The 18087-nt window shown below is 56.6% G+C and overlaps 1 protein-coding gene across 5 annotated transcripts in view; it reads left to right on the forward strand.

The window, feature by feature from the left end:
• DPP6 (dipeptidyl peptidase like 6) overlaps nt 1–18087 on the forward strand; it is a 949209-nt gene that overhangs the window by 918877 nt on the left and 12245 nt on the right. For all 5 annotated transcript variants that reach the window (XM_073887499.1, XM_073887496.1, XM_025862147.2 and 2 more), the window contains exons 18-20: nt 10057–10155; nt 13149–13218; nt 15035–15229. In XM_073887499.1, the coding sequence (XP_073743600.1) occupies nt 10057–10155; nt 13149–13218; nt 15035–15229 (364 nt within the window). The remainder of the gene's footprint in view (nt 1–10056; nt 10156–13148; nt 13219–15034; nt 15230–18087) is intronic.

The following is an 18087-nucleotide window of genomic DNA, read 5'->3' on the forward strand; positions in this document are numbered from 1 at the left end:
TCTAGTTGTCACTGTACCTCAGCGGTTTCCGGAATGTGGACGCCAGCCCCCAGGCTGAACACAGAACGATTCCGTGGTCGAGCTGCTGGTGGGCTCCACCACCCCAGAGCAGAAGAGGCGCGGGTCAGGGTCTGATTTATACTCAGGCACGGCGGTCGGAGGCGAGGCGGAGAGGCTCCCGGCCGCCCACTGCCCCCCACGCGGTGCCCGGGGGCCGTGCCGTGTGTTCATCGCTGTGGGTCAGGGCGTTGGGCCTGCACCACGGCTCTTCACGTAGGAGAGTCTCGTGTGTCGCTAGGACCTGGCTGTGTCACGGAAAGGCCCAACAGTGTGGTGGCCCACGCAGCTCTCGGCGTGCGTCCCCACCTGCCGCAGCACGCCCTCCCGCCGGCCCGCACGCGCGTCCTCACTTCCACCCTCCAGCCGCTCCGGGGCCGGAAGGCAGGGCTCAGGGGAAGTACAAGGGGGTCCTGGCGACTGGCTTCCTGTGAGCACCCGCGACGCATCCCCCGACTCCCCGCATTCCTCTTCTGGTCCCGGCTTCGCCCCGCATCCCGCTGGCTGCGCAGAATGCCAGGAAACAGCTTTCATCCCGGCTCCGTGACCCTCGGGTGGAATCAGGGGTCCGTTGCTGAGTGGTGACAGCCGCTGGGGACGCCACCACCAGGATCTGAGTGCATGTCCCCCAGAGCAGCACTGCCCGGAAACGCATTCCGTTGCGGCTCCGGAGGCTGCAAGCTCAGGATCAGTGTGTCGGCAGGGTGACTGTTCGGAGGCTGTGAGGGGGAGGCTGTCCCCCGCTTTCTGGTGGCTGCTGGCCACTTCTAGCGTTCCTTGGCTGGTACAAGCGTCACCATTCCTCTTCACATGGCCTCCCCGTGTGCGTCCCTGTATCCAAATCTCCCCTTCCTATAAGGACACCAGTCATATTGGATTAGGGTCCCTCATGGCCTCAACCCAACATGTTTCTTCTGCAAAGACCCTAATTCCAAATATGGTCACCTTCACAGGCACAGGGGGTGAGGATGTCAGCATCTTGAGGGACACAGTTCAACACACAACACAGCAAAACAAGGGTTTGTAATCCATTCCCACGAAATCCAGGTCATGTGATCCTTGTTGCTCTCCTGGGAGGAAACTGGGGTTGCAAGTTCCTTCTAGACTGTGGCCCATCACCATCATCACTGCTTCTGGCCATGTGGGCGGGAAGAAAGAAGAGAATATTTTGTGGGATTTGTTGCATTGGAGTCTAGCAGTGGTAGGCGTCATTTCCACCAGCCAGAATTCCCTCATGGGTTGCCCCCTAGATGCAAGAGAGGCCCCGGAAGGAGGGAGACAGGCCAATGGGTGCTAGCAGTCAGTGTCACAGGAGGAAGGACTGTGGGTCTAAGACGCACTGGCTAGCTTTGCCAGTCCCTGAGAGACGTGACCGAGTGCATAATTATGGGCCGTTTCTGTACAGATCACTTGGCCTGAGCGCGCTCCTCAGATACTTCCCTGTACTGGCCCATGGCGGTGCTCTCCAGAGGCCCCAGCCTGCAGAAAGATGTGCTCAGCACCAGAGGGGTCCCTACAAGGGGGTGGACCCCACCGTGCCGGGGAGGGTTCTCTGACTGTGGCAGGGAGCACCAGCCCCCAGCCTAGGTGTGCAGGAAGGCAGGAGGAGAGGTGTCACAGTGCAGACCCAGCAGAGGGGAGCAAAGGAAGAGATGGGTGGTTGTGGGGGCAAAGGGCTGGGGACCCGTCCCTACCTACACTCATGAGCCCAGAATCTGCAGAGTCTGCAGAGGGCACAGAAGCCAGAAATGTCCTAACAGACTTAAACATACAGGAGAAGCCACGGAGGCCCATATTTAGTGCCCTGTGGGAATGGCGATGGGAGTTCTAGGTGTTTATCAGACCCAGAGTCAAGGCCTGCAAGACCTGACGGGAGTCATGAGCCTTCATCTAAGACTCTGAGAAAATTGGTTGCCGTCTTTCAAATTTGGTAGGGATTTGAGATTTGGGTTATTTTTGTCAATTTTAGGGGGGGGATTGTCCTCATTTTCCCAGCTCTGCTGTAGGAATTCCCAGATTACAAGCGACCTCGGGTTAGAGGGTTGAGAAGGACGAGGGCCGAGTGGTGGTTTATTTAACTCACTGGGCATCAGGTTGCTGTGCATACGGGGCTCATCGCAGAAAAGAGAGGAAACCCGTTTCATTCTGGGAATCCGAGATTTAGGAATGAAAAAGGATATTAGACAACAACGGATGGAACGTCTTCATTTTCAAGGCTGGAAGGTGTGGGTCTCGGTCCAAGCACAGTGCTCCCTGGAGGAGCCTTCCTCACGTGGTCTGTAGAGATGGTGTGCCGTGGGCCTGCCGTCCCTCGGGCCCCTCTATCTAAGATGGCTGCAGTCATCTCCATCCCCCGTGTCCTCAGCAGACACCAGACCCTCGGCCTCAGTGGTCTGACATGACGCGTCACTCCCGAGGGCTGTGGCGTCGTGGGTATGGCCGAATAGCTCACGACGAAGCTCCTCACTCCTCGCCAATGACCCGTGAGCCAGGGCCGCCTGGCTCTACTGCACAGAAGACAGCACTGAGATCGGGTTGCAGAAGTACCAACGGCTAACAAGTTATTTCTTCTGGAATTCTGACGCTTCGAGAGCAAATCATCTGAATTATCTCAAAAGAGAGAAAAGACGGAAGGAAGGCAGAGAAACCGTGAATCCTCTAGTGAGCTCAGATTTTTTAAAGATTTGGTAAAATGTTCAGATTTTTCAGGTCACGCAGCTGGTCAGTGAACATGGATGGAAGCCGGTGGTGCGGGACCCACGCAGATGATGGGACTTGCAAATGAATCCGGAGCAGGAGACCCAAACCTGGCAGCCCCAGCTGCTGCTCCGTCCCGGAGGAGGTCAGCGCAGACTGTGTGGGTCCTCCTGGAAAGTGAGAACTGGAAGCTGCAGGTTGGGGCACACGGCAGACCCCACGCCCAGAGTCCCAGCCTCTGGTTCTGTTGGCGGGAGGCGTGTGGGGGCTCTTTTCTGCGTATTTAACTTTTGACATGACATCTGACCGAGCTTCGCACCCCATCTCGTCCCCAGATGCATCGCCGGCACAGAACAGCGTGCCCTCGGCTTTTTGTTTGTCTGTCACATGGGGTAGGTCCCTCTCCGCTGAGGAGTCCGTGCGGGGGGGTCCGGGGGGCAGTTATCAAAGCGGCAGGCCCACGCGTGCGAGGCACCAAAGCGCCTTGCAGACCGCCTTCCTGCTGAGTGTGTTCCAGGTGAGCTGTGCTTTCTTTCCAGGAGCCTCACAAAGGCAAAGGGGAGCAGGCCCCTGTCATCTGCCGGCACAGCCCCTGCCCGTGGTCTTGCACCCGGGATGCTGCCAAGCCCTGCACCGTGCATGCTTGTCCTGCTTGACACTGCACCTGATTCTCTTAGGGAAATTTGAGCTGGCCAGGGGCGCAGAGAGTAACCGTGACATCCACAGTGACCAGGCCAGCATTTATGAATCACTTGCTGTGGGCCCACTTCAGCGCCCCCTGACACAGTCCGCAATCACCCCCATTTTTCAGTTAAGAAAACTGAGGCCACACACACACACACACACACACACACACACACACACACACACACAGCTAGAAAGCAGTGGGACCTGTTTCCAGCCTGGCCTTTGTCTCTGGCCACCATCCATTGGCCTTGCTGTCAGCACGGCCTGAGGGGCTTCTGCAGATCCAGGGTTCCCCATCGTGTGTCTGCCCTGAGACCACCGGGAGGCGGACGGCCGTGCCCCCACCGCTTGCCCCCGACGCCCTTTCACCCCGCACACCCGGCCACCGAGCCAGCGCGGGGCGAATGCCATGTCCCTTTCCCGCTCAGAGGAAGAGAAGATGTTTCTGCTGTGGTCTGGAAGGACTGAGCCCTGCGATTTCACCTGCTGGTGATGTCCCTCCTGGGCCTCCGTCACTTTGAACATGAGGGAGCAGCCACTTAATAGTGCGGCCAGCCTGCCCAACGGCTTCGCGTCCAGAATCTGGTGCGTGTCTCATTACGGCAGCATCCCAGATGGTGATGGGATGCCTCGTGCAGGACCAGAGCCCTGGCTCACTGGCCACAGGTACATAGTCCTGACCAGGGGGCCTCTCTCCCAGACCCTGGCAGCAGGAGCTGGAGACCGCTGTAATGTCATCATCATCTAAGTAACATGCTAACAACCGCAGATTCTCTGGTCGCAGTTCCCAAAATCAACCCCAGTTTAGTCTGACTCAGCACTGAGTCCCTAGCGGTGTTTGAACCTCGTGCCGGTTTGCACAGGGCGAGCAAAGCCACCTCGTGCGTCAGGACGGCCAGGCTGACTGGCCGTGTGGACAGAGACAGGACGCGCGGGCCACTTGCATGCGGCGGGACGGGAGGGCCCACCGGCTCTCGGGAAGGAGGCTTTTGGGCAAGCTGTGGGAAGCCTGGACTGCCAGCTGGTGTGCGGCCTGTGCTCTTGGCAGCTCCAGGCCCAGGGGACAGAAGCTGCGGGAACACTGGAGAGAGGGCCCTGCAGGGTCAGGGCCGGTCGTCACATCCACCCCAGCCCTGCTCTGAAATGTGAAATTACTGTTTCAGAATTCTTTGTCCTTTCTTCTCCTCCCCCCTGACCCCAGAGCCACCCTGGGGATATTTGACTGCTTTCCCTTTGGAAAAGCTTATCTACAAGCAGATCCCGCGGGGCGTTCGCAGATGTGACTCTGAATTATTTAAAAGCTGTTTCCCTTAAGAACGTAATTATGGCTGGGACCAAAGTATACTCATTTATTTGGTGCCTGGGTATTCAAACAACTTAGGTGCTGGGATAGAAAAACCAACAAAACCACGGTTAATACGTGGCTGGTGTTAACGTAAGGAAGAGAGGGAGATACAGCTCAGCTCTGCGGACGCGCCATCAGTGGCCACGGCGCCCTGACCATCAGCTCCACGGCCGGCGGGAGGACAAGCGTGGGCTGGTGGCAGGCAGCACCCCCCAGCATAATCCTGACTGCGTACTCGGGAACCCCAAGCTCCCCGGCTGCCCGGGCCCACTCTCGACCAACACTCCAGGACAGGATTCCGTCGTCTTCACATGGGCTTTTATAAAGATGCAAAGCCAGCTCACCGCAGTTGACATCAAGGCAGTCCTTCCTTGAGACGTGAGCTGCTTGGCGCCCGGGCCTTTGCTCACAGGGTCCTGCTGCCTGGAGCCGCCCCCGCCCACGGACCCCCGCCTCTTCCATCGGCCGTGCATGCGGGTCGGAGGGGAGACGGTAGTCAGAGAGTCCAGGAGACGTCCCCAAGCATGGAGTGACCCGTTCCATCAAACCCTCAGTTGTTTGTGTATCTGGAAAGTCTTCTGGATCCCCAGGGCTCCACACACAGGCGGCCTCTGTGGAGGGATGGAGTGATCCAGTCTGCAGATCCTGGTAGACCGTGTGCGTGCATGTGGCTCCCAGAGAGAGCAAAGCGCTGTGCACCTTCCAGCCGGCGGGCTACCTGCCCTGGCATCCTGCCTGTCTCCCGCAAAGCTCGCCGCTGCCCCACCACCACGCAGCCCAGACTAATGATAGTGTAGTTAGTTGTGGGGAGAGGGCCACATCAGCCCAGTTGACACACGGCCCCTCCTGACTAAACCCCTTCACCTGCCTGGCACGAAGCCGGTGGCTGTGAGGGGCCAAAGGTCCATTCACTTATAGGGACTCTGCCTTCAAGTTTCTTAAAATCCTGCCGAAGACAAAAGTAGATCTAGCAAGAAGGACAATGATTACCCGACTGTGTGACACTGACTCTAACGACCAGACGTTCGGTGTTCGGAGGAAGGAGCTCTGCAGGTGAGGCGGGGCGTCCCGCGTCCGCGCCGGTGTCGGCCTGCACTGGCTGAAGCCGCACAGCTCTGGAGCGGCGGGTGGGGGTCCCACACCTTGGGGACAGGGGCACAGGAGGAAGCAATGGCCAGCGTGCCCGGAGGGGCCTAGACTGTGAGAGGCGCGGACGCGCAGGTGGGGCCAGGAGACCACACAACAGGAGGTGATCTCTGTGCGCGCGTACTCCTGCACCTCTGCTTCCTGCGGAAAAACCTAGGAAGGGTGGCCGGCGGCTCTTGTGCTCTTTAGGTCAGTGGCCCGTCGGCTTCTGTTAGATTCTGGTCGCATTTCCCCAAGTGCGGCTAAGTGGGGCTTCCAGCAATGCCATGACCCAGCAGGGCGCGGGAGCAGCCCGAGGGCCATGGCGCATCCGCCCACTGGGGCACAGCCAGGGAGGCAGCCCCCCGAGCAAATGCTTCCTGCAGTCTCACTGTGTCCAGATCTGATAATAGCTAATTCCACCAAACATTAGAGCGGGCTCACATTTAATTAAGGAGTGGCCATTTGTGTGCTCCAGACTGGAGGTCCCTGTGGCCATGAAGTCAAAAGAAGAGTCCTTCGGGAACGTGCCGGTCTTCTCTTATTTCCTCTGCTGAGCTCCTGCCTCCTTTGAATGCAATTATGGGAACAAATAAAATGGCTTAACTCAACTCCCCTGTGGGCCAGCCAGCTCTCTGCTGATAAAACCAGTTGTGTGGGCAATCATTAAATAGGAAATCTAATATTTAACTAAATTTAATAGTCTGTTGCTTTGGTGCCTCTGTGAAGGGTGGGATTTCGGTACAGAGGCGAGCTATTCAAACGCAGTCTGTAGGGTCTGTTAGGATATTGTGTGCTCCCGCTCGAAGCCGGAGCTCCAGGGTCCAGGAGTGGGAGGGCTGTTCTGGGGGGGCGAGCGTGTATTCTCGGTGACTCCAGGCAAGCTGAACTCGGTGGGCAGCAAAGCAATGCTGCAACCTACGTGTGAAATTTCTCCTTCAGAATCAGCGTTAGAGATTGCTGAGTGATGTCAGAAGTACCGGATCCAAACGCATACACACGGAGAGAGGAGCGTATCATAACCTGTGAGAGGCTCTGTAGGCTCTCTTTCATTTTGGAAAGCCAGTGCTCCAGGCTGGCCTTGCCACCAGACTTCCCCAGGGTAGGCTGTTGCCTGCACCCCAGGAGCGTGGTGCTGCCTTTTGGTAGCAGTGGGCCACCTTTGTCCCCCTTCGTGCCTGCTAACTCCCCTCATCCAGCTTGACTCACATGTGCACACTGCCTGGTCCCTTACTGGTCTCTACCTGGGCTCACTGCGTGGTCACACAGGAAAGGAAAGATGGCAGGCTCCCTGATGACCCCAGAAGATCTGAGCACTGGGTCCCACAGTGAGCACAGGTCTGGGCAGAGTCAGTGAATTGCATCCTGATCTGGGCATTAACTCAGTATTAACTTGCATTTGTCACGAGTCCTTCGAGTACTGGAAGCTTTCCAATCAGTGTAATGGAAGTGTGCTTGGGTCCCGTTGTGTGTGGTTTTATGTGGGGAGCAGTGGTTGGGAGGCTTTGATTGCATCAACTTTTATTACTCAAGAGGCCTGAAACACTGGGAGCCCCTGAGAGCCCCCAGGAGGACTCCCAGTCCCTTCCAGCTTCCTGTCCAGTGGAGACCGTCTTGGGGCTATAGAAAAGGGACCATGTGGGAACTGGGAGAAAGACCTGGGTGGGAACCCAGGCTCAGCTCCAGTGTAGATGCGTCATTTCTGGAGAATGGATTGGGTTTCCACGTGTACTCAGGTGACTGGAAACTCATATGGTTTGTCTCTGGGATGGGACCGAGTGCTGATGCCTTGGGGGCTGGAGGGCAGGGAAAGGCAGTCAGACAAATGACCACACTCTTACAGTTGGTGTTAAGAGGGTATCCAAGATGCGCTTCTACTTGCAGATGTGATGTTTGGCCTGTTGGAGAAGGCGCCAACAAAGAAAGTTCCAGTCATGGGGGACAGTGAGTGTCAAGGTCCTGTGGCAGTAAAGAATTAGAAAAATGCTGTTTTCCTCCTTATTCTGCAGAGCTGCTTTCTAGACTTCCTGCCCTACCATCGTGACGAGAACACAAATAAGAAATAATTCCTATCTCAGAAACCAACTCCTGACCATGCATGCCCACAACACTGTTAAAGGGCTGAGCGCACTTATTTTTTTTTTTTAAGATTTATTATTTTAGAGAAAGAGCAGGGTGGGAGGTGCAGGGAGAGGGAGAGGGGGAATCTTAAGCAGACTCCACACCTAGCACAGAGCTGGATGTGGGGATCGATCTCATGACCTTGAGGTCATGACCTGAGCCAAAGTCAAGAGTTGGATGCTCAACCGACAGCCACCTGGGCAGCCTGGGATGAGGGTATTTAGACTCAGCAAAAATGAGTGCTGTGTGGGCTCTCTGAGGAGTCCAGGTGGGGGTGTGGGGCAGGCCGTGGGGCACACCCGCCACCCTGGGGCAGTGCCCCTGCCCCAACTTGTGTGCGTCACCACGAGGTCGAGTGTGCCATCTCTCGGCCACATCTCTGGGTCTCAGAATTGAGGTCATCTACCTGGACCTCTGTGTACATCCCTTGCAGATGCAGTGTCCCGTCCCACTGTCTACAAAGGACACCATTTCTTGCCTGCCACGTGGTGGTTCACAATCTTCCGTGGTGTTGGTCTAGCTTAAGGTTTTTTTGTTTTTAACTCTCCCTGTTTGAAAATGAGCGGTACCATCGCCCCCTCCCCTCACCTTTTCATCAAAGCTCAATTTTCAAATGTGTCCAGCAACTTGTAAAACATTTTTGGTTTTGTCTGTTTGCTCATCACAGTTCGGGAACTGTCCCTGTCCATGGGTAGCCGTGGGAGTTTGCCAGCCCTGCTCGTAGACGGTTCCTCGGATCCCTGAGCACCACTGGTGGCCGCGTGCCCTTCACAGATAAAACCACTCAGTGCCAGAGACTCCTGGTTCTGGGCCATATTTGGCCTCCGGGGGCCGTCGTGGAGTCAGCTGGGGTCTGTTTTTCTTACGGAGTTGTTATGGGGACGGTTCACCGTTCCTTGTGGTGCTGCTCGTGGTGTGAGTTTACTCGGTGAAATATTCACTAATGTTTCAAAGCTATTTGAGGAGCCAGAGATGGAGCTCCTTGAAGACAAAATTTCCTTTCATAACGGGCCACAAGGTGTCCCCACGTGTAGCCTCAAAGTGAGAAAGGAAGAAGGAAGTCGGGTGGTTTTTATTATAGAGCAGATGGTGAAGGCGGAGGAACGGCCTTTTCCGCAGGAAATCGGTGAGGTGGGCTGATGAGGGGCATCCGTGCACCTGGAGAAACACCCACTGGGCGCATGTGCAAGTGAGGGGCCAGTGCAAGATTGACCCGCCTCTAATTTGGAGGGAAAAGGGCTAGTCCCACTGCACTCTATCCTGTGGCCCACGTGGCTTTAGGGCCAGCTAATATGATCATCCTAATTAAGGTGTCCTAAGCCAGATCACATTATGAGTAGGGTAAAAGATCCGAATCCATTTTCCCTGTAAAGTTTTAATAAAGAGCACACTCCAGGCTCTACTCTCCTTTTCTTCTTTGGTTATTGTGGCCACTATATTTGGAAAATCATCTGTCCTAACAGATAGGTGATGTTGGTTTTCTGAAACCAGCAGTTTGTGGATAAAACAAACCCGGACCGGGACATCTGGGTGGCTCGGTCATTTAACTGTCTGCCTTCGGCTCGGGTAATGATCCTGGGTTCCTAGGATCAAGCACCATGTCAGGCTCCATTCTCAGTGGGGGGCCTGCTTCTCCGTCTCCCTCCCCCTCTGCCCCTCCCCCTGCTTGTGCGCTCTCTCTCTCTCTCTCTCTCTCTCTCTCTCTCTCTCTCAAATAAATAAAATCTTTAAAAAAAAAAAATACCCAGGCCTATACATGTGGGTGAGAAATGCCATGGGGAAGGACAGTCTGTGGGCGGTAGAGGAGTTACCGAATAGGATGGAAAGAACCCTCCATCTGCCCACGCTCCTGACTTGAGACGGGGCATTCCACCTTGTCTCAGTTTCCTGGTCTGGGCAAAAGAAATAACAATCATCACCTCCGGGCCTGGCGTAGGAATTAGCAGTGTGGCCCACATGAAAGCCAGCGGCTTCAGTAAGTGATCGCTGAGGCTGAATGTGTCATTTTTCTTTCTCTCTCTTAGAAATGTTTGATCTGGAAACAAATGAGCACGTGCAGAAGGCCGTACATGACCGACAGATGCCTAAAGTAGAATACAGAAAGATCGAGGTTGACGATTACAGTAAGTGCTGCGTGGTCCCCCTGGAACGGACAGCCCGGCCGCCAGCAGGGGATTGCTGTGCCCCGAGGCTCCCCCACAGCACCCCACTCCCCGGCCTCATGGCTGAAAGTGCATCCAACCTGCGAGGGGGAGATTCGGGCGGGGCTCATGGGGGAAAGCATCCTGCACTGAGCCTGTTGTGCTCAGAACCAAGACACTCCTCTGGCAATAGACCAAAAAAAAGTGGAACATGGATTTCTCTCCTCGAGAGGCTGACAGTTAAATAAGGCCCCAGACCAAAATTCTCTCCTTTGGGGGGAACATGTCATGACACCATCCAGAGGAAACACCCCCCCTCTGGAAATTTCTCTTCTGTTCCATCCGATATTTTCCTCCTCCATTGTCTAAGCTCTCGGTGCTGATTATGGGCTGCGGAGGCGTCCTTGCAACTAGAGAGAGAATACAGTGAAGGACTGCATGCTGACGTGACCGGAGACGCCCCCAGCACTCTGCCTGTCTTTGTGCCCCTCTTGGTCTTGAGCTGTCCATTCTCCCGTCCAGGGAGCTTTTACGAGCGCTGGTGCCGTGCTGGACCCCAGAGCACCGGCTACAAGTGGACTCCTCTCTCCGGAGGGAAGCAGAGTCCTCCTAGCCTCAACCCTCCGCCTCTGCAGATAGGTCCCCGGTCAACCCAGCCCGCCTGGCGTCCTCACGGCCCGCCACAGGTTTACCCATGTGCAAAAACCCCAAATACGTCTCACTGTCTTTCCCCCAGAGCTCTGTACCCCGCCAGACTTCCGTACTTTGGGGGATGGCACCCTTCTCAAATAATGCAGGCTCCAACCTTCAGGTCCATTCCCCCATCACCTCTGAGGTTGGCAAATAGGTCTCCCCTCTTGAGCTAACTCTCACCGGAGGGTGACGGCAGCTCCGAGTCGCGGCTTGTTTGTCTGAAATCCCACCCCCATCCCTGTTGCTCCATGAAGAGAGCCACGCTGGGCAGTTCGGGGGTACCCCCATATAGAGAGCAGGTCAGAGAACTAGGTCAGAGGAAAATCTGGCCAGCCCACTCGGATGGCCTGCTGGACCGGGTACAGTCCTCCACATAGACCCTGGCGTCCACTTACTCAGAGCAGACTCAAACTCATGAGAGCCCTTAAAGGAACTGCATATTTGTGCCATCTTCTTCTTTAAGGAAGAACCAAAAGGCAAGAAAGCAAGATGCTTTTAAATTGATAGTGGACGGATGATGGATGGGGGGAGGGAAGGGTCGAAGGAGAGTAAGGCGGCCGAATAAACAAGCAAGCAATTTCCACACGTTTTCCCGACCCCCTCTACCTTCCAGCTCTATCTACAGACCTCAAGACAGGTTCCGAAATTTGCAGGGCCCAGTGCAACATGAACACTTGGGGCTCTTCATTCATGGCTCGTTACGACCGCCCGGCATAGGGCCCTTGCACAGGTCGCAGGTGTGCGTCAGCCTGGTGGCCCTCCGTGGCCAGACTTCAGGTTCCGTGCCCCACCCCCATTCCTGGCAGCATGTTTTCCCGAAAGCTCCCTCACATTTTCCCACGTCCGTTGGTTCCCACCACAGCCGATGAGGCCAGATCATATTCTTTACAAGATTCTTTCTCATGTCCTGGGCCCAGCGCCCTCCTCCTTCAAGCCGGTCCACACTCTGTCACAATAGTTTCCCAAATCCTAACACCGTCCCCTCCTCCAAAAATGCAAAGACCTTTAGAAACAAATAATCAACTCTCCCACCCTTGCCGCATAAGGTTTCCTTCCCGTGGGAGGTTTCCTTGGTAGGTGGCTGGGAATATGCAGGTGCTAGGAGAGCAGGTGTGTGCGAGGACTAGCCGCCGAATGTCACCCCTTTGGGGCCACAAAAAAATCTGCAAGATGTGTTCCTACCCACCTGTCTTGTTATGTTTTGCTTTTTTCATTTAATGTCCCCAGAGGCTCAGGCTTTCCTTCGGGAAGCAGTCCGTCTTCAGGAAGGGCTCCCGGCCCTGTACGCAGCCCGTCGTGGCCGAGATCTGCCCGTGGGCTTTATCGGCAGCAGAGAGCAGCCAGACCATGTTTTATGAATATTGCGATGATAAAGTCCCACGCCTGCCTTTCTGCCAGTCCCTGGGCCATTGATCCAATTTGCAAGCCATTAACATTCAACCAGAATCAGTAAGGAGAGCCTGGTCAGAGCCGGCTGCTGAGCCAACCACCCCGGCCTGGGATGTATCTGCAGTAATTGTACTGAAAAAGCTACTAATTCCAATTTAATTGCTGATCTGGGTTGTAGTTACCGTCAATAAACAATTTCTAACTTGGGCAAGAAGGTTTGTTTGGGGGGAAGGGGACAGAAGAAACTGGTATGGGAGCCCCTGCCTCCCGCACCGGGTCCCTGCTGCCCAGGACAAGATCAGAAGGAGCTGGTGCCTCAGCCGCCTCCCCTCCTGCCGTGCCATCGGTGGCACCCACCTGCACACAGCGAGGCCGGCAGAGGCCCTGGCTGTGCCCGGAGGCTCCCGGCTCTCAGCCTCTCCCGCTGGACTGCCGCCCGCGTCCCGGTCTCATCCCACATCCCCGCGGCTCCCCGAGGTCTGTCCCCACTAAACTGCGCGTGGCGGCAACGCTGTTGGCAGAGACACATGCCACCCTTGGGGTTTCATTTCTCCCAGCCTGGAATTCGGCTGTTAAAAGGTGTTTACGGCCTTCCGGGCTCTTCTGGTTTTCAACACACTGTTTGCAAGATTGAATTTAAGCTTCAGATGGAGAAACTCAGCCTTGAGGTGGTTGGGTGATTTCCCTAAGGTCACTCAGCTGGCCAGAGTCACTAAGACAAAAATCAGGGCCAGCCCCGGGGGGTGTGGGGGGGGACCCATGGAGCCCCCTCCAGAGCGTCCTTCTGGAGCGTCCATGCCTCCAGGAGCGCTCCGGGCCGCTGGGACTCCATGGCCTTCCTTCCTGGTCCAGGTTGCCCCCTAACGTGCCGCCCTGTGTCTGTTTCTGCCTAGACTTGCCCGTTCAGATCCTCAAGCCAGCAACCTTCACCGACACGGCCCACTACCCCTTGCTCCTGGTGGTGTGAGTATTGTCGCCTCTTTCTTTCTCGGGGTGCTTGCCTGGGGACTCGGTGACCCCATGGAAAGCATTGAACTCAAGAAAAAGACAAGCGTGAGGAAGGAGGGCTGCAAACTAGAACAGAAGACAGGTTAGGCTGCCAGCAGGTGGCAGGCTCTGCTCGTAACAGTCGGTGAGGCCGCCCTGAAAGCAAGTGGGCTGTACCCCTCCCCAGGCTACTTGTCCCTCGAGACCTGAGGCAGGTCTTACTGGGTGGGTGGCGCTACCGTGGCTGGTGAACAGGCTCAGCAACGGACAGGAAAGCCGACCTGGGAAGGCAGACGGCCCCGGGCCGGGCAGGGCGCTGAGGCCCACCCAGAGCACAGGTCCCTCGAGAGGCGGAGGCAGGCGTGGAGGGTTAATGCGGGCACACTGGGCGCACGGAAGTGTTTGTAGAGGCAGACACCACCCAGAGATTTAACACATACTCTCTTCACCTCCACGTGTGTTCTTTCAAGGCCGTGGAACGTGAGGAAAATTCTGAGCTCTCCCGTTGCCTCTCAGGGAGCCACCCCTCACGTTCACTTGAAAGAGGTCCGGATAGAGCAGCGGCCTGTGCCGGAGTTGTTTTAGGAACGCCAGTGAAGCCACCCACCTGAGTCAATATCAAATGACCTGATTAACCCTGCTCCTGTCGCCCGGCTCCCGTCCTGGGCGCTTGGTCCCCAGCAGTGGAAAGACTTCGTTATAGAGCTGCCCCTGGCTTAGATCCCAATATCGGATTCCGTTTTGCAATTAACCCACTTTCCTCACTATCTGGACAGGCTTAGCTCTTCGCCAGCCACCATACACGTGCCTCACACACACCCCTCGCACACTCATACACACCGCCTCTCATACACACACACACTCATACACACCGCCTCACACACACACTCATACACACCGCCTCACACACACACTCATACACACCGCCTCACACACACACTCATACACACCGCCTCACACACACACACACACACTCATACACACCGCCTCACACACACACACACACACACACTCATACACACCCCCACACAATACCTCACACACAGACAACCCTTGCACACATACCTCTCATACCTCTCACACACCCCTCACACACACCCCTCACATATACATCCCTCACCCACACCTCACACACCCACACTCCTCACACACAACACACATACCCCTCACACACACACCCCTGACACACACTTCACATACCCATCACACATACCTCGCATACACACCTGACACACCACACACACCCCTCACACACCCCTCACACACACCCCTCACACACATACCTCACACACACCCCTGACACACCACACACACCCCTCACACACCCCTCACACACACCCCTCACACACATACCTCACACACACCCCTGCATACGCGCCCCCACACACATCTCACGTACGCACACACTCCTTGCCCACATGCCCTCGGTCCCCGGCAGAAAGCCAAGATGGCGGTGGCAGTGGTAACTGTCACCTCCTTGGAGGAACGATCCGTGCATCTTCAGTTGGCTGGCTCTTGGAAGGGGGCCTGGCCATCTGTTGCTGTTGCTGGCAGAGAGGCTGGCCTCCCCTGCTCATCCTGGCCCCACCAGAGGGAGAGAGACTTTGGGAGCCTCACCCACGCCGGTCTCCATCTCGGACGGCCGGTCTGCAGCGCTGGCCCGGTTCCACGGTGTAAGTGCTGCGCCGTGGGTGAGGCTCGGCCGGCAGCCTGGGCGTCGTCGGGCCCCGGCGTCGGTCAGACCCGGCCGCGCGCAGCGCGCAGCGTGCCGAGGCCAGGGGCTCTTTTGCAGGGACGGCACCCCGGGGAGCCAGAGCGTGGCCGAGAAGTTCGAGGTGACCTGGGAGACGGTGCTGGTGAGCAGCCACGGAGCCGTGGTGGTGAAGTGCGACGGCCGCGGCAGTGGCTTCCAGGGAACCAAGCTGCTGCACGAAGTGGGGCGGAGGCTGGGCTCCCTGGAGGAGAAGGACCAGATGGAGGCTGTGCGGTGAGGACCCCCGCCCGCGGGGCAGCGGCGGCAGCGGCGGGGAGGCGACCCTCTTCCCGGGGCTGCTCCGCGCGCGCCCCCACGCCGGGCGGGTTTCTCGTCGGTGCGCGCGCTGCACACGCGGGCTGCTCACACTGACAAAACTCCGTGGCCGGTTCCAAAGCGGGCTTCGAGGGAAGCTTCTAGTAACATTCTCCCGAAGACTCTTATGCTAGTTTTCGCAGAGCCAGGTGACTTGTCTGTTCAGTTGATAAAAACAAGGCGCCAGCTCATGGGCTGCTTGGCTCCCCAGTGCTGTGGTCACGGACCTGGGCCAGCACCTACACACACGCGCACGCGCACGCACGTGTTCACCATTCATCACCAGGGGGAGGGCAGGGAGGGAGGGAAGACAGGACATGGGGTGAGACAGAGCCATGTGATGGGACACCACGTTTCTGAGGAAGGGATCCCGGATATGCGGGGGGTCGGTCAGAAAACCCTGCTCTGCCCCAAAGAGTGGCCCGTTTCTGTCCCAGCATTGTTTCACATATTTGTCGCGGGGTCAGAGACCCACAGAGAACAGAAAGGGGCTGCGCACCAAGGGACAGATGCTCAAAATTATTGGAGTTTTATTGTCGCCCTGGAAAAAAAGACATCAAGAGCCTGTTCCAGGCTGAGCCGGCCTCCGCGCTCAGCGGGCAGGAGCGTTTTCACGGCCGGCCGGCGCGGCGGGCTGCGGCGCCAACATGACTCAGCCGCTCAGAGCTGTTGCGGAACAGCTCAACCGAAGCAGCAGACTCATGTCCAGGGATGACAGGAAAGGCTGGGGAAACACGTGGAACGGGGACTCTAGTAATGACAGTTACCCTCACTGGGAAGAGGGGTGCGGGACACTGGCCCCTGGGCAGGTCGAGAAGGTGGAACACAGTGTGCAGGTGATAAATTCCTGTTGCCTGAAGGGCCGCGAGGAAGCGTGGTGTCCCATCCCTTCTCTTACAATGGTTCCGTGCTTTGCGGGTTTGAAACATTTCCCTTTCCTGACTTGGGACGTTTCTCTCTTGTTTTTGTACCTGTATGTGCTTAGTTAAATAATCTGAGGTGGATGAAATGGTGAGTGAGTGAGTGAATGGCCCTCTCTGCTCAAGGGCATTGTGAGCTAGTTGAGGAGAGAGAAGGCGATGTGCCCAGGGCCCCGTCAGTGTTACAGACAGAAAATACAGAGGAGGGGAAGCTTCTGAGGACCAGTGGTCTGAGAAGCTGTATCTGTTAGGATGCTTTTGCCTGGAAGTGAACACATAGCCAGACAAAGTCAAACATGTTTTTTAAAATAAGGAACTATATTGGCTCTGGAAGTCCAGAGTGATGGGAGGCCTCAGGGTTCATTGATCCAGAGACCTAGCAATGCCACCCAAAAGCCAGGCTCTCTCCATCAGCTCTGCTCAGCCAGCCTTAGTGGACTCATCCAGAGCTGATCCTCCTCCTGCTCATAGGATGGCTGCCAGGAGCACCTCAGTCCATGTTTCTTCATTCACCTCCAGCAGGTTGAGGAGGGAGCCACTTCGAGAAAATTCCAGAAAGGAAGGGAGGAGCCTCCCCACAAGCACCCACCAACCCTCGCCTTACATGCCCCTGACCGGTCCAAAACCCAGAAGCCATGACTGGCCAGAGGGGTGTGGGCCGTCACCCTGAGATCCAGGAGGTCCCCCCGTGTACCAGGGAACAGGGGAGGAACGATGGGGTTCTGTGGGGAAGGGGGAGGGCCCAGTGGGAGCCAGGTCAGCAGCCAGCAGTGTTCGCTAAAGGAGGGTCCCGTCTGTACTTGGACGTGGGGGTGGGACTCCCGTCAACTTGCCCAGCAAGATGGCAGCAAAGCCTTCCTCCCTCGGTGCCCTTCCTCGCCCATCCCGGTCTGACTGTCCCTGTGGAGCATGGGGCACAGAGCGTCTCGCTCCAGAGGCCCCGGGCGGAAGGGCACAGTGTCCTTCAGGCACACCAGCAGCCCGCACCCCTGCAGGCGCTTGGCTGTGTCTAGCCACTCCCCTCCGAGCCTGGGAACAAGAGAGCAAAAGGCTGTTTCACACCCGTGGTGTGTCCTAAAAATAAGGGATCGATCCGGCCATCTGTTCAAAAAACAAGGCAGAACCTGCTCCGGAAAGACAGTAAATAGTGTCAACTGTTAGGCCGCTGAGGCTTATAAACACAAGGGTACATAAACCCTCGAAAACCTTACAGCCCTCTTAAGACGTGCAGGAAGCTGAGGCCCAAATGTTTCAAGCCACAGAGAACTCTACCAAGCTTTATTTAGGGTCTGGGTCTGTATTTTTATTTCAGAAAGAAATAGCCCTGTTTTATCAGAAGTTTAAGAAACCACGAGGCTGGCCCACCGTGCTAATGCCCCAAACTCCCCAGCTCCCTTTGTGACTCTCCCATCTTCTTCCACTTCGTGCCTTTGTCCTGGAGCCCACTGGGTCAGCAGCTGACGGGAGCAGACCCCCTCCCAGGCCCAGCGACCGTGTGAGGGAAGAGGGCAGCGTGTGAACCGATGGTTTGGGCAGAGGGTGGAGCCACACTCACTTGGAGCATAAGCTACAGAAGCAGACAACCCTGCCTGAAGTGCTTCTGGGAGGAGGTGGCTTTTGGGCAAGACCTCAGAGGATAAATAGGGATCTGTCAGGCAGAAAACAGGAGATGCTCATTCCAGCAGAGAAAATACCGTGAGCAAAGGCTCGAGGTCATGCAAAGGCACCACTGTTCAGGGCACACCGAGCACCAGAGGACCATAGTGTGAGCGGCCCATGGAGAGGGCAGGTGCATGGGGAGGTAGGGTGAGCAGTGGAGGGGCAGGTGCATGGGGAGGTAGGCTGGGCAGTGGAGGG

This window comes from Callorhinus ursinus, unplaced genomic scaffold (genome assembly GCF_003265705.2).
Source record: "Callorhinus ursinus isolate GAN/ISIS: 27379988/994484 unplaced genomic scaffold, GSC_fseal_2.0 scaffold80, whole genome shotgun sequence".
NCBI classification, from domain to species: Eukaryota; Metazoa; Chordata; class Mammalia; order Carnivora; family Otariidae; genus Callorhinus; species Callorhinus ursinus.